This window comes from Zootoca vivipara, chromosome 3, assembly GCF_963506605.1.
Source record: "Zootoca vivipara chromosome 3, rZooViv1.1, whole genome shotgun sequence".
Lineage (NCBI taxonomy): Eukaryota > Metazoa > Chordata > Lepidosauria > Squamata > Lacertidae > Zootoca > Zootoca vivipara.
The window spans coordinates 80936751-80953896 of NC_083278.1; the positions used below are offsets into that span (position 1 = coordinate 80936751).

At 41.6% G+C, this 17146-nt stretch overlaps 1 protein-coding gene across 2 annotated transcripts in view; it reads left to right on the forward strand.

Moving 5' to 3' along the window:
- Window positions 1–17146, forward strand: part of LOC118081799 (tetratricopeptide repeat protein 27) — a 93377-nt gene that overhangs the window by 27249 nt on the left and 48982 nt on the right. For both annotated transcript variants that reach the window (XM_035108253.2, XM_035108254.2), the window contains exon 10: window positions 13588–13701. In XM_035108253.2, coding sequence (XP_034964144.2) covers window positions 13588–13701 — 114 coding nt within the window. The remainder of the gene's footprint in view (window positions 1–13587; window positions 13702–17146) is intronic.

Consider the following 17146-nt stretch of genomic DNA (forward strand, 5'->3'; position numbering starts at 1 on the left):
AGCCAACTCCCAGCCTGGCTATGTTTCTTCTTGGCCACAAAGCCCCAATGGGCTGAAGACAGTTCATAGACAGTTCCTTAGAGGCAGCATATCTGGTACTTTATTTATTTCAAACATTTGTTCCAGGTGGACTCTTAACCACATAAAGGAGAATAATATTGCAACATTCAGAAGCAATGGTTTTTTTAAATAAATAAATAAATAAAGGGATAGAAGCATACCTAATCATATATATTTTTATCCATTATGTTGTTCTGTTGCATGTGAACTGCCTCGTGCTCCCTGCTGAAAACAAAATTTATAATTGCAGCTCTTGCTGTGCAGCAGTAGTGGGGAACTTTTCCAGTTAGTCCAGGGGACTAGACTGTGGTGTCCTCATCCCCTCCCAGGCCAGGTTTGAAAGGTGGGCGCTGCTGCCCATCTGTCAATCACTTGGCACTGCAGTAACATCAAGTGGCCTTTTCTTTTGCCACCGGGAGTCTTCCGGAGCCCCCTTCATAGCACTTAGAAGAGGGACTTCTGAAGATCTGACAGAAGCCCTGTTCAAAGCGGAGGGCTAGAGAGCACTTTTGAGTGGCGCTTCTGAAGAAGCCACCCATTGGCAGTGCCTTCCAACTCCCTTTCAGCCAAGTCTGGCTCTTATCAGCCGTCTGCTGTGACATCAGGTGTAAGGCAGGTGGGTGTGGCTTTGCCCTCAGGGGCAAAGTGGGGAGACCTGTTGAAGCCTTCATGCCAGAAAATTTCCACTCCATACTCTAGAGATAGTATTGATAGGGACCCACACCTAGGTAAATAGATTTTTCATACTTCATCCACAATGCAATGAACTGTTGTTAAACTGTTAGGCATGTCCAATTGTCCATGCAGTGTTGTTTTGATCTGCAGCAGAGTCCTCTGCTACAAACTGCTCTTGAAATTCCTTGAGCTTCAAAAGCAACTTTATCTGTGATGTGGAAGGGCTTGTATGGATTCTTGTTTTGCAGATAGTTGCTCATTACAGGACCCCCCCCCCCCCGGCTGCCGCTCAGTGCTGCCTAAAAGTCTGCTGTGAGGGATTGGAAAGACCTTTTCAAAACAGCATGCCGGGTTGTATGGGGTTAATTGGAACGAGCATTTTCCTTCACACCACAAAGAGCTCTGCTGGTCCATAGGATCTTCCTCAAGTGTGTTTATTTAATTATTTTTTGTTTAGAGTTCTTGTAAACTTCTCAACATTTAAAAAATACCAAAGTAGTATGTAAAGGATAAAATGTGCAATAGAAAATGGCATATAAATGACACAGGATGCAGTTCAGTACTTTTCACAATGACCGATACAAACGTCGTTAGCATATGCTGAAAGCGGAACATTGGGAGGGCAATTGAGGAACAAAGCCAGAGTCAAAATTGGTTTTTAATGAAAAATCAAATTACATACAGTTTCTAAAACAGTCTGAAATTTTCCATATAATTGTGTTTTTTAAGATAAATCTGCCCAACTGAGCTTTTATCAATTCTTTTGAGTTTGAAACTGGCGCCTTAATATGAATGGATTAATGCTCTTGGAAACTATTGAGCAGTTTTTAAGGAAATAATTTTAAAAACAATTGAAGCATAAATACAATTGTAATGCTAGTCTTGTATCTATTTTTATATTGTCAATTAAAATAGAAATAAACTTAAATCAGTTTCTTCTTCTCATTTTATTACATTTGGCCATGCTTGAGGACCCAGGGATGAAAACAATTGTGCTTTTGTTTGAACACTTGTGCTCAGTTTTAATATCTTAAAAGTATAGAGCAAGTCACTGTTTTTCTTCATAGCATATAAATTTCGGCTAGAACACTAGCCCGTGTTCTTTGTTCAAGTATTTCTAATTTATACGGGAGACTTTTAATAATATTACATTTAAACTTTTTGTCTTTATGTTCTGTTTTTGCTGCTTGCCTCCGCTTGCTTGCTGAAACATAGGGAAACATTTTAAAAATCAGATAACGGAATTAAAAGGGGTAAGATCAAGAGGATGAGGGAGCTGTCAAAACTGATAGAATATTGTCTGGTTCAAAGGTGAACCAGATGGTGAAAGTAGCTCTGCATTCCACTTCGTTGATCCTTATTTTTCATAAGTGTTCAAATCCTGTTGACATATGGGAAGGAAAAAGGTCCATACATACTTTTTCTCACCTCTGCACCTCCTCTAGTCTGGATACATTTCATAATTTCCCCAGTGACTGCATTTTTTTAAAAAAATCTCTCTTATCAACTATTGTATTATATAGGGTGAATTAACAGGGGTGTGCTGTTAATTTGTTTTTTTTAAAGTGGGTCGGTTCCAAAGAAACATGAAAAGAAGGAAAATATCTGCTAATAGTTCTTGCAGAACCTTGCCTAAGAGTTTGTATAAGAGTTCACTTAGTTGTACATTATGTGGTCCTTGTTGTAGTTTCCATGCTTCTGTTTGGTGGAGAGGTTGTGCAAACAGAAGAACATATTTTCTTACAAAAGTCTCTAGCATAAGATATATGCTAGATATTCAAATATATTAAAGGATGCCATATAGAGGAGGGTGAAAGGTTGTTTTCTGCTGCTCCAGAGAAGCAGACACGGAGCAGTGGATTCAAACTACAAGAAAGAAGATTCCACCTAAACATTAGGAAGAACTTCCTGACAGTAAGAGCTGTTTGACAGTGGAATTTGCTGCCAAGGAGTGTGGTGGAGTCTCCTTCTTTGGAGGTCTTTAAGCAGAGGCTTGACAGCCATCTGTCAGGAATGCTTTGATGGTGTTTCCTGCTTGGCAGGGGGTTGGACTGGATGGCCCTTGTGGTCTCTTCCAACTCTATGATTCTATGATATGAAACTGCCTTTTCTGTGAGTAGGACATCTTCCGTATATAGACAGGCACATTTGTATCCTTTGTATAAATACAAAATGAATAAATTCAAATGCAGGTAAATCTAATTTCTATGGGCACAAAATCTCTTCTTCTTTTTTAAGTAACACTGTGCATACCGTCTTGGTTTCCATCCAAGAACACACTGATAGTTTTTTGAACTTGCAGCACTGACAGGTGCAGAACAGAACTATCATCTCTCATCAGTGCTATTTAAACAGAGGCCACTGAGTTGTGTGCTTGGTTTTGCCCCTGATATTGCTGGGATTCCCCTTCCCTCTCCATGTATGTTTAAGGTGAATGTTTATAGCCGAGACACCCTGATTTCCTAGGGGTTTTTAATTGTGGGGTTGGCATCCTCAGGTATCAAGCACAAGAGGATCTGGGAAGAACTGGGTGATGTTTTGGGCAGGCTAAATAAAAGCATAGCCTTGAAGCCCTGCTTGTACCCATGGTGAGTAATACCAGAATAGGGCTGTGGTGTTTGCCAATCGGCTGTAATGCAAGGCAGGAGGAAGGAAGCCCATCCTGTGTCCTAGTGGCGCATCAGAACAAACAGCTCACAGCCACATCTCTGGTTGTAATGGGAATTTAGCAGAGAACTGCCTGGCTGAGCCCAGTGTCCTTCCTTGCTTCCTGCCTTACCTAACAGCTCTTCAGTGTTATGAATTGCTCCAGACTGAAGCCTTTCAAAAAGCTGATTTCCTCCTGTGAGGTGGAGTCCCAAGACATTCAAGCTCACCAACCGCCAGTGGCTGTGACATGAGTATTACTGATTGCTGTTACTCAATGTGCCTTCCCCAATGCAGTTCACTTTTTGTACACCTAAGAATAACCTATATGTTCAAACCCATTTGTCTTGGCTTGTAAAAAGCACCACTACAGAGGTGGTTAAGCAACATTTGGAGAAGCATTCTGTCCCCTCTCTAAAGGTGTTATAATACGTACAAATAATTCTAATGAAATGAGCTTGGTGAAGATCTCACATGAAGCATTGGCTGTCCTTTCGCCCTTCTGTTAAACTTTTTTCTCTCTCCAATCTATCTTTGTGCTTTCGTGTTATGCCAGTTAATTTGTGGCGGTCTTCTACTCCCGAAACCTTAGCAATGTAAAATGTTGGTACTGTGTGTGAAGTTAGGCTTCCCCTGACAAAGCTCTCTTGTTTCTTCATGCTTTCTTTCCCTATGTCACTATTTTCTCTGGCAGCCTTGGAGACAACTGGCCTGGTGGTGTGTACCTAAAGATCTTCTCCCTCTCGTTTGTCTTTGGCCAGCTGTATCTTCTGTGAGTCATTCGGTCAGGAAAGACTTTGACTTCTTTATAGCATGAAAACAGGATTACAACAGAGTGCTGTTTGATCTGGCATAGCGTTTTAGAATGCTGAAACAGTTTGTTCTTTAAAATGTCTCGCTTTCCCAACATTTCATCCTGGTTTACCTCAGTCTCTGGTGTAACCATAAGAGGTGACTTTATGTTCTGTTTTAAAACTGAAGTTTCAAGTGACTTCTTAGGAATTGTTCTCAAGACAATCCCCCCCCCCCACTTGATTATTGGTGGCCCATGTACACTGGAGAGGCCTGAGGAAACACTTTCTGAGAACTTTTACATATATAGTCTATCAACTTCCCTTTTTATTAAGTTTTGTTGGGCAAAGGATTTTGGTGTACTTGGAGAATGGATTTGTTCATACATGGGGGATCCACAGTTTTGCTTACCATGGTGAATACCAAGAGAGCCTCTGGCCAGGATGATTCCTAGGCCTCCTCCTAACTCTGAAGCTGCAGGAACTCTCTGCCCAATTCCCGTGGCAAGTATTTGACACAAGTCTCAATTTGTGTTGGCTCTGACTTGTATGGCATTCTGGGCGCCCAGCAATGGCAGACCAGCTAGTGCTGGTCTGGTCCCCGTTCCAGCTTGGAGGTAGAGATGTGTAGGTATCTCTCTCTGCTTGCTGGGTGTTTTGAACACCAGCAAACACAGAGCCAAAGGAAGCCTGCCTCTACACACACACACACACACACACACACACACACACACACACACCCCAAACACACCAGCTCAAAGCTATTTATTTATTAACAATATTTATATGCTTCTCAATTATGGAACATTCTCAGCTTACCATAAATAAGAATGAAAACATTCTAATTACAAAATAAAACACAAATCCTTCAAAATCAAAGGCAACATCAATACAACAAGAATTCCGAACGCTCTGGGTTGGATTTTAGTTGTCCCTCTCCAGTTCATTCCTGCCTCCAGACAACCATTCTGACTATGTACTGAGCCTTCTGCTGCTATGGACAAGGAGAAACAGAATGGGATGCCCTTCATAATAGTAACTTGCTCCAAATACTAGACGTCTTCTCACAAGCATTTCAGTGTGATGTCCCCCATATCTTTTAAGCAGATAGAAACTCATGGGATCCAGAAGGACAAAGTGCTGGGGGAGTAGTGGGATGGAGGGAAGTAATTTTTTTTTTTTTAAAGGAGAAATGGCCTGCACTGAAATATTGCAAGTACTGATTGAATCTAAAGCATGGCTAACCTCCTTGAAATAATAAATGCTTTGTTCCAGTTCACTGTCTACAACAAATAACATTAGAACAGTCTATTTAACATTGGAGAAATGTTAGAACTGTTTTTAAAAGGTGTAAGACACAAATTAATTTGCACATTTTCTTTCTAAATGACTCGCTTGAGGACCTCTTGGTTTCCAACTCCGTATTCCCCAGGGGTTAAGTACAATATTAGCATGCACTGCATTCATTTAGGAATTCCTGTTGTACTGTCAGCTATTGTCTATGAAAATCCTTGAACTCTGGTATTGAAAAGTTAAACCCTTTTCATAGAAATCCAAATTCCTGATTTATTGCTGTTGAGAATGGGCCTTCAGAAATACATACTGATGCACTGTGATGTGGTATGGAAGGCTGTGCTTGCTTGGTTTCAGGAGCTGGTCCAATCTAAACATCTAGTTGGGGTGGGAAGACAGTGTTACAGTCAAACATGGCTAAAGTGGCTTTCAGCATAACACAGAATAAATGATATGTTTGGAGTAAGGTACATGTCGGTAAAATGGCTCAGCTCCACTTGAAGTGCAAATGGAATCCACGCCTTCTGTAGCTTTAGCCTTCACTCATTATTGAAAACCAATTCTTTAGACAAAATAGTGAACGGACCCATTTTCCTCGCATGAAAAAAAAAGGTTAATTGGAAGTCTCTTCTGATAAAAAACATATTCCAGAGCTGAAATGTGTATTGAAACCCTGTCAAAAATGAATTAAGATTCCTAATAAGAGCCGTAGGAGTTTGAAGAAATTTCCCTGCTCTTGGCTGTAAAACTTTGGCACTGCTTTGCAGCAAATTAAAACCAAAAGTAGTTGATGCCAGCTATACCACAATGGCTTGTTCATCTCCTAACGTTGCCCATGAACAGGATGTAAGTCTCTGTTATAAAAGGTATTGCAAGAAAAATCCTACAGGCTATTGAAACTGTCAAGAATAATCTGCACTAAAAGATGTAGGCAGAAACAAAAATGTTGGCATTACTAAGTATGAATTTTATATATGAAATGAGGATAGCCAACAAGGTGCCCCCCAGTGTTGTTAGGCTACATGTCTCATTGTAGCTCACCATTCTGGAGGGCAGCACAGTGGCTACCCTGATGTAGAATATTACACTCCAAGACACTTTAATATTTTAAAACGCTTATATGCCTTTCTTATAAATGATTGGCCAATGAATCAGCTGAAATGCTATCTAAAGCTACCTGTTCTAAAGTAAATTATCAAATGCAGCTTTTGGAAGCTAAGATACTGGGCACAATTAAGTATGCCAGCCTGGATCAAAGCTGCTACGTAACCAATTTCTCGGATGTGTTTCTGAAACAGCAGTTTCCCATCACATGTGGTAATCCATCTTTTAAAACTGAGGGCAGTTTCAAAACAAATGTGTGGTATGGTTTGTAAGACTGCCGCTATAATGTGAGGAAGTCGATAATCCCACTGGACACACCTGCCAGCCCCCTTTCCTGTCACTTGGCTTTTTCCACTGCACAAGCAGCAATGCATTGCAGAAACAGGACCCAGCAGTTAACCATGGCTTCCCATTACTGTATCTACAAATTCATAAACTGGTTAATTCAGGCTTCCTCAACCTCGGCCCTCCAGGTGTTTTGAGCCTACAGTTCCCATCATCCCTGACCACTGGTCCTGCTAGCTAGGGATCATGGGAGTTGTAGGCCAAAAACATCTGGAGGGGCCGAGATTGAGGAAGCCTGGGTTAATCGTTTCCAAACAGGACAAGATAGGAAGCCATCAAACAATGACTTCACATTTTGTATTCTTTTGAATCCTAGCTCGTTTTGCCATTCACGTGACACAAGGAGCAAAATAGCTGGAAAGAGGCTGCCTGAAGGTGCCAAATCAGTCAAAAGATGTCAGCTGTAGTGCACTGTCCAGCATATGCATTTAAGTTGGTTACAAGGGGTTACCATGCAAGTGTCAGGCTTTCGACACTGCATTACTCCCCTGTGGATTTTAATACAGTTTGATATGACACCCGAGAACCATTTGGACAAATATGACTGGGACTCTGTATTATTGTTTTCCTGGACTACATTTTGTGATCCGTTTTGCGATGCTTTGCCGGACTGATGGGATGTGAGCAATCTGAATACAGCCATAATTGATTGGCATATCGTGATTTGGAGGAACGTAGCAGTATCTATAAGTGATTCCTGTGTTGGGATGGAATGTACAGTACTTGGAAATGGGACAGGTGACTTGTTGCTTCTCACTGTTTCCAGAAGCTCCACTTTATATGGGAGTGTAGGCAGTGCTTGAATTATGGTAGGGGAAAGGTAGCCCCACCCCCCCTACTACCCCACTTTTAGCTAAATCATAGCTCGGCTGCAGCCTTCTATAAAAGGGTACTAAGGTGGCTGTTGAAAAAGAGTAAGCAGGTAGGGCCCCTCTAATCTCTCCACTCATGCAGATTGACTCACACACACCCCTCCTTGTGTGTCCCCGCATCCTGCCAGATCTGAGAAGATTGGGGAGGTGTGAGCAGCGCACAAGGGAAGAGAGGGAGGGAAAGTTCCATTGTACTGTATACTTTAGAAATGTGTGTGTGTTTGTTTTTAAAAACCTAACAAAAAACAAAGAGTATTGTGTTTGGCTCTGGCTACCATATTCTAAAATTGTTGTTGACCAAAGCTTAGATACTAAAAGTTTGAGAATGCAATAGAAAGGAGACTTGCAGGACAAAAATAAGAACCAGAGTTGCCCAGTAGTTAAAAAGATTGCATTATAGACAATAACTAAGGGGTAATAGATATAAAACCCCTTCATGGATCAATGCCTTGTCGTGGCGAAGGGGCTTGAATAACTCAGAGAAGCTATGAGCTATGCCATGCAGGGCCACCCAAGATGGACAGGTCATAGTGGAGAGTTTTGACTAAACGTGATCCACCTGGAGAAGGAACTGGCAAGCCACTCCAGTATCCCTGCCAAGAAAACTCCATGGACAAAGACAACAGGCATATAAAAGTTATGACGCTGGAAGATGGGCCCCTCAGGTCGGAAGGCGTCCAATATGCTACTGAGGAAGAGCGGAGGACAAGTACAAGTAGATTCAGAGCTGATGAAGCGGCTGGGCCAAAGCCGAAAGGACGCTCAGTTGTGGATATGCCTGGAAGCGAAAGGAAAGTCCGATGCTGTAAAGAAAAATATTGCATAGGAACCTGGAATGTAAGAACCATGAATAGAGGTAAGCTGGATGTGGTCAAAAATGAGATGACAAGAATAAATATCGACATCCTGGGCATCAGTGAACTAAAATGGAAGGGAATGGGTGAATTCAGTTCGGGTTACTATCATATCTACTACTGTGGGCAAGAATCCTGTAGAAGAAATGGAGTGGCCCTCATAGTCAACAAAAGAGTGGCAAAAGCTGTAATGGGATGCAATCTCAAAAATGACAGAATGATCTCGATACGAATCCAAGGCAGACCTTTTAACATCACAGTAATCCAAGTTTATGCACCAACTACCGGTGCTGAAGAAAGTGAAATTGACCAATTCTATGAAGACCTACAACACCTTCTAGAAATGACACCAAAGAAGGATGTTCTTCTCATTACAGGGGATTGGAATGCTAAAGTAGGGAATCAAGAGATAAAAGGAACAACTGGCAAGTTTGGCCTTGGAGTTCAAAATGAAGCAGGGCAAAGGCTACCGTGTTTCCCCCTTTTTAAGACACCGTCTTATAACTTTCCCCCCCCCCCCTCAAAAAACACAGGGTGGCTTACTTTCGGTGGGATGTCTTATTTTTTTATTACCAGTACGGTTTTTACGGTTCAGGGCGCTGGCTCAGGGCGGTGGCGGGGTGGCAGGCGTCTTTGGCCGGGCCAAGCAGAGGCCGCTGGCTCATGCGCTCCGCCCGCCGCTGCAGGGCGCTCCAAGCTCCTTGGCCGGGCCAGGCAAGGAAGAAGCAGTGAGCCCAGCAGTGGCGGCAAGCACGGAAGTGGCAGGGATGGCGGTGGACGAGAAGGCAGAGCGCGGGGATGCAGCCAGCAAGGCGGGAGCGCGATCAGCTGTTAAGCGGAGCTCTTGGAGCGCCTCTTCATAGCTGATCGCGCTCCTGCAGTGCCGGCCGCATGGAGTGACTCTGTGAGTGGAGGTGCCTGTGGAGGTTGGTTTCCGCGGCGCTGAAGTATGGCTTATTTTCGGGGTATGTCTTATATTTCTCAAATACTTAAAAACCCTGCCATGGCTTACTTTATGACTACGTATTAAAAAAGGGGAAACAGGGTAATAGAGTTCTGTCAAGAGAACAAGCTGGTCATCACAAACACTCTCTTCCAACAACACAAGAGACGACTCTACACATGGATATCACCAAATGGGCAGCATCGAAATCAGATTGATTATATTCTCTGCAGCCAAAGATGGAGAAGCTCTATACAATCAGCAAAAACAAGACCTGGAGCTGACTGTAACTCAGATCATCAGCTTCTTATAGCAAAATTCCAGCTTAAACTGAAGAAAGTAGGAAAAACCACTGGGCCAGTAAGATACAATCTGAATCAAATCCCTTATGAATACACAGTGGAAGTGAGGAACAGGTTTAAGGATTTAGATTTGGTGGACAGAGTGCCTGAAGAACTATGGATGGAGGCTCGTAACATTATACAGGAGGCAGCAACGAAAACCATCCCAAGGAAAAGGAAATGCAAGAAGGCAAAATGGCTGTCCAACGAGGCCTTACGAATAGCGGAGGAGAGGAGGCAAGCAAAATGCAAGGGAGATAGGGAAAGATACAGGAAACTGAATACAGATTTCCAAAAAACAGCAAGGAGAGATAAGAGGGTCTTCTTAAATGAGCAATGCAAAGAAATAGAGGAAAACAATAGAATGGGGAAAACCAGAGATCTGTTCAAGAAAATTGGAGATATGAAAGGAACATTTCGTACAAAGATTACCATAATCAAGGACAAAAGTGGTAAGGACCTAACAGAAGCAGAAGACATCAAGAAGAGGTGGCAAGAATACACAGAGGAATTATACCAGAATGATATGGAGGTCTCGTACACCCCAGGTAGTGTGGTTGCTGACCTTGAGCCAGACATCTTGGAGAGTGAAGTCAAATGGGCCTTAGAAAGCACTGCTAATAACAAAGCCAGTGGAAGTGATGATATTCCAGCTGAACTATTTAAAATTTTAAAAGATGATGCTGTTAAGGTGCTACACCCAATATGCCAGCAAGTTTGGAAAACTCAGCAATGGCCAGAGGATTGGAGAAGATCAGTCTACGTCCCAATTCCAAAGAAGGGTAGTGCCAAAGAATGCTCCAACTACCGCACAATTGCGCTCATTTCACACGCTAGCAAGGTTATGCTTAAAATTCTACAAGGCAGGCTTAGGCAGTATGTGGACCGAGAACTCCCAGAAGTGCAAGCTGGATTTCGAAAGGGCAGAGGAACCAGAGACCAAATAGCAAACATGCGCTGGATTATGGAGAAAGCTAGAGAGTTCCAGAAAAACGTCTACTTCTGCTACATTGACTATGCAAAAGCCTTTGACTATGTCGACCACAGCAAACTATGGCAAGTTCGTAAAGAAATGGGAGTGCCTGATCACCTCATCTGTCTCCTGAGAAATCTCTATGTGGGACAAGAAGCTACAGTTAGAACTGGATATGGAACAACTGATTGGTTCAAAATTGGGAAAGGAGTACGACAAGGTTGTATATTGTCTCCCTGCTTATTTAACTTATATGCAGAATTCATCATGCGAAAGGCTGGACTAGATGAATCCCAAGCAGGAATTAAGATTGCCGGAAGAAATATCAACAACCTCAGATATGCAGATGACACAACCTTGATGGCAGAAAGCGAGGAGGAATTAAAGAACCTTTTAATGAGGGTGAAAGAGGAGAGCGCAAAATATGGTCTGAAGCTCAACATCAAAAAAACCAAGATCATGGCCACTGGTCCCATCACCTCCTGGCAAATAGAAGGGGAAGAAATGGAGGCAGTGAGAGATTTTACTTTCTTGGGCTCCTTGATCACTGCAGATGGTGACAGCAGTCACGAAATTAAAAGACGCCTGCTTCTTGGGAGAAAAGCAATGACAAACCTAGACAGCATCTTAAAAAGCAGAGACATCACCTTGCCGACGAAGGTCCGTATAGTTAAAGCTATGGTTTTCCCAGTAGTGATGTATGGAAGTGAGAGCTGGACCATCAAGAAGGCTGATCGCCGAAGAATTGATGCTTTTGAATTATGGTGCTGGAGGAGACTCTTGAGAGTCCCATGGACTGCAAGAAGATCAAACCTATCAATTCTTAAGGAAATCAGCCCTGAGTGCTCCCTGGAAGGACAGATCGTGAAGCTGAGGCTCCAATACTTTGGCCACCTCATGAGAAGAGAAGAATCCTTGGAAAAGACCCTGATGTTGGGAAAGATTGAGGGCACTAGGAGAAGGGGACGACAGAGGACAAGATGGTTGGACAGTGTTCTCGAAGCTACGAACATGAGTTTGACCAAACTACGGGAGGCAGTGCAAGACAGGAGTGCCTGGCGTGCTATGGTCCATGGGGTCACGAAGAGTCGGACACGACTAAACGACTAAACAACAACAATAGATATAAAAAATAGAAAAATATTTTAGGCTATAAGAACAGTCGAGCAGCAGAGCACACTGATGATTGCAGAATTGTCTTCTCATGATTGGTGGATTTATCCTCATCAAATGTCATAGTAACTCATAGCCCATTCTTCAACTTGTTTGGCTTTTAGTAGCTGTGGTTGTGCTCCTGCCATTTACGCATTCACTCATGTTGTCATTCTGTTACTAAAGTTAATCCATTTTGCTACTATCCTCTTTCCTTCCTTCTGTGTCACGTCTTGCAAAGATCATTAGATACAGTAACCAATTTCAAAGTCTGACCAGATATTCTCCCCCTTTGAAATGTTTCCTGGTTGAAATAATTGTTCAAGGCCTTTCAATCCAGTGTATCAAGATATTGGAGGCAAGGCAATAAAGCATCATGCTCCATAACTCTTAAAAATGTCTCTTAACTGTAAAATTAGCAGAATAAAACCAACAGTGTGTAAAAAGTGTGTAAAAAGTCTTCAGCTGCTCTAGGTAACTGCAGTCCATTAAATACTAGGTCTTGGACAATCATACAGTAGTCATGCAGTGGTTGCAAGGATTATTCAATAGCATTTCAAATTTTCATCGTCCAGCAACTCTCATTTATGATGGTCGCTTCACCACATTGTCAAGATAGCAGCCAGTGAAAGAAAAGCTTCCACCTAACTGGGCCATTGAAACAATCTCTTATTAGCTTTTGAAGTCAAGAATGGTGTGGACATAGAAGTATGTCTCAAATAATTGGTATGGATCCCAAGACGTGCAAGCTGAACTGCAGTTCCACAGTAAAGTTTTCCTCCCTTTCCTCTTCAATGCACCCCCTGAATAGTGTAGGCCAGAGCTTTCCAAACTTTTCATGTTGGTGACACGGTTTTTAGACATGCATCATTTTGCGACACAGTAATTCAGTTTTACTAGCAAACCGGAGGTTAAACTAACCCCTTTCCAGCCCCAACAGGAGCACAGTTTGGAAAACTCTGGTGTAGGGTATGGCACAGTGGGGAACCTTTGGAAGGGGGTACCTTATGAGTGGAAGTACATTTATGCTTGCACATAGTGCTGGCAGATCCAAACCATTCAAATTTGATACAGCCTTTTGTTTAGCATTTGATGGTTTCCTTCAGTGGCAAATGGAAATGTTACCTCTTTTTTGCTATTTTTTTCTACCTGGAATTTAAGCAATTAGCCTTACTCAGCTAAAAATGACAAATTATCTTCTACTAAGAAAGAAAGAGGACAGCCATTTAATGGTTCCTTTGGTGCCACATAAATGCATGAAATGCTATTTTGAAATGTACCGATACCAGTGACGTAATACACAACAAATAATCTCCAGTATGTAGTTATAATACTACGATAAATTAATGCTGACTTTGTTGTATTGGTACAGATCTTTGAATCACCAGTTAGATATCAAGTCATGTTAATTGTCATATATTTGTTATAGTTGACTACCTACTGTAACTCACGTGTCCTGGGGTACCACACAGTAAGATGTCTCACCTTCCACTCACTAAAAATAAATGCTTCATCCTTTTTCTTTCCCTTTTCCCCAGTATCTGCTTTCACAACCAAAATTCTGGGCAATTCAAACTTCTGCTCTGCTTCTCCGTACAAAGCTTGAGAGAGGAAGCATTCGGCGAGTAGAACGGGCAATGAAACAGACTCAGGTAAGAGGGTTTTTTGGTATATAGTTAAATCTCTCTTCCAATTTTCTACCCTTGTATTTGAAGTGCTTTCTTCTTCTTTATTCAAATAAAGAAACAATATAAATATTTGGGGCTTTTCATCACACTTGAATTACTTGCATACTTTAGTTATTTCTAAATGCAGCGAACAAAAAATTTCTGCAGGCTATTTAGAGCTGCAGCTTTTTTGCAGTCTTGGTGAAGGATAACCAGGGATAGAAACCTGTTTCTGCTTGGATCACCATTATTAGATTGTGGCAGATGATGTTCTGCCTCTGTACAGTATTGGCCAAATAGCTACTGGTATCAAGCACAAGGACAAAATGTTCAGGAAGATCAAAAGATATTAGAAGTGTAGAGAACAAACTGAAATGTCAAAAATATCTTTGAAAGACTGCTGAAGTATTTTTACAGATTAAAGCTGCAGGCCTATGGACGTTTACTTAGGGAAAAAGTTTCATCAAGCTCTGTGGAATTTCTGGGTGATCATACAGGACTGAGCAATAGTTGATATCGCTAGTAAGGTTTCTGCAATGTTTAATACAAAATCCAAAAATGCTGACAGATTAATTACATTTAATATTTTATTTTGGTGTACACATGCTATTTTCCTTTATTTTGGTGTACACATGCTATTTTCTTGAACCACGCTAAGGATTTTAAGGCACGTTTTTTTAAAAAAATATTGAAGTCTCATTCTAAGCCATATTAAGGAATTTGTTGACTTTTCAGGCTGCCGAAAGTGATATTGCTGTAGTTTTAGTTACCTGTCAGAAATCTGTCATTGCCTGTCTTCATAGGAATTACAAGCAGATACAAGTTTTGGTCTGTATGATTATTACACAAGAATCTCATGCAACCAACACTGTTCCCACCTAATCATATTTTTGCTTTTATAATGCATTTATTGTGCCTGTTAGCATTCAATAGTTTCATATTTTCTGTGCTGCTGAATCATGGAAATTTTCCTATTTAGGATTTCTTGTATGTGTTTCATTCACAGCTAAACAATTTTCCTATTAAGGAGGCAAGTGGTGTGTCATACCAAAGGTGCCTTTAAAAATTGCTTAGCAAGCAAACTGGTATTCTAATGGGTAGGGCTGGCTGTCTTTAAGACTGAAAGGTCACCCAAGACTATTTTTTCCCCTTAATCAAACACAGATGTGGTTGTGGTAGCTTGTGTCATATGGCAATTCATTACTACAAATGGTCTACAATAATTATCACTTTTGTATAGGGGGCAAAAAGGGGAGCAATCATTTGCCACTCATTTGGTTAAGAATCAGTGCAGCTGTCCAATCACTATCGTAGTGAATCTGGCCAAAATTCTTCCCGAAAAGCATTTCTTGAACATCTGATTCAATTGAATTAATTGGTTGCTAGTGATGTTTTTGTATCTTAATTTTAAGTGGAAATTGTTCAGTTTGGTTATATGGTTTCTAATGTGTTTTATTTTTATGACTACTTTGCTATATTTGTAATTATGTAAATCTTTTCATATTGTAAGCCACCTTGAGCATTGTTTTAACTGTGGAAAGGTGGCATACAAATAAATGATGATGATGGTGATGTTTGCAGCAGGATGCCTGCTGCTGGAGTGCTGTCTCCCATCATTGCTGCTCTCTAAGGATCAGAAAGAAGACTTGCAGCCCTGTCTCCTGTCACAAACCCCACCATTAGAAAAGCCATTCCTGAAACTGGGGGTTCCAAGTTGCATCTGTAAAGTGGCATGGGGATTTGTAGTCAGAAGAGGAGATTGGTAAAATCCCTGGGTGCACATGCATTGATTTGTTCACATGGCAGGCTTAATCCAATAATAATTTTACACACACACACACACACACACACACACACACACACGCACACGGCCCATCTGGCTAGGTTTCCGCAGCCACTCTGGGCGGCTTCCAACAAAATATTAAAATACAGTAGTCTGTCAAACATTAAAAGCTTCCCTAAACAGGGCTGCCTTCAGATGTCTTCTAAAAGTTTGGTAGTTGTTTATCTCTTTGACATCTGGTGGGAGGGCGTTCCACAGGGCGGGTGCCACTACCGAGAAGGCCCTCTGCCTGGTTCCCTGTAACTTGGCTTCTTGCAGTGAGGGAACCACCAGAATGTGCTGGACCTAGGTGTCCGGGCAGAACGATGGGGGTGGAGATGCTCCTTCAGGTATACTGGACTGAGGCCATTTAGGGCTTTAAAGGTCAGCACCAACCTTGTCCTCAGAAACGTACTGGGAGCCAATGTAGGTCTTTCAAGACTGGTGTTATGTGGTCTCCAGCCCCCCAAAGCATGCTTCCCTTGCATATCCACAAATAAATGAAAACTAAAAATTCAGAAGTTCTTCCTTGACAGATAGTTTTGCAGTCTTCTGACTCCTATAAAATTCTGGATAGTTCTAAGAGAATTCAAGTAGCTTAAGATTTTGCATCATTAGACTAGCAAGTTTGGGTTTTTTTAAAATCAGCTGCAGCTGTTGCCTTTTTGTGGTTTCTTCAAAAGAGAAGTACTGTTGGCAATAATACAAGTTACGGTATAATTTATCATCACTGAATAGTTCAAAAGATTCATTTGAAATGTGTGTTCGACAGAATGAAACTTGGTGCTCTTTGTTTTTATGTTTTATGTATTCCTAATATAAGAAGTGGTCTAATTTCAACAGAGGAGCCTAAAATCCTATGAGTGTCATAAACCCTTTTCACTTTATGTGGTAATCACATCCTCATATGGGTAAACAAGGATGGAATGTTATATTTTAAAATACAGTGATTTAACAAGCTTTTTTAGCAATCACCAAATTGGTTCCCTCTGCATTTTATATACGGTAGGTAACCAATAAATATTACTTTTGTACTTAACTCAGAATTTTTTATCTCATAGTTTGCACTGGAAATTGATGAAAACAAGATAAAATGAAGCAAAAGCACATGAATGATTTTTAGTGGAGGTCTTCGTAAGTGAGCCATGTTTCTAGGCTTCCAGTGTTCATAGAATCATAGAGTTGGAAGGAATCGTGAGGATCATCTCCTCCAACACCCTGCAAAGCAAGAATCTTTCTCCCAAGCCCATTTGTTTAACTCCTTCAGCAGACCCTAGGGATGCCAGGGGCTTCAAAATGTAAGCTGTTGGAAGTGTCCCTAAAGTATCTAAATGCAAGGATCACAGAGGGAGGGAAATCTGTGACTTCTGTGGTTAAGCACTATAAAACATTCACAGTGCATTCCTATCCGTTTAATAGAGCTTATTCCCAAGTAAATATACATAAAATTGCAGCCGCCAGGGCTGGCATGTCCCCTTTAGCCGCTTGAGGTGAAACAGGAAGTGCCGCCCTGCCACTGCCCTGCTAGTGGAGAAGCAATGCCAGCATCAACACGGATTTCTGGCAAGGTTGGGTGGGCAGGATACCCCCCCAGGGTGCAGCCACAAG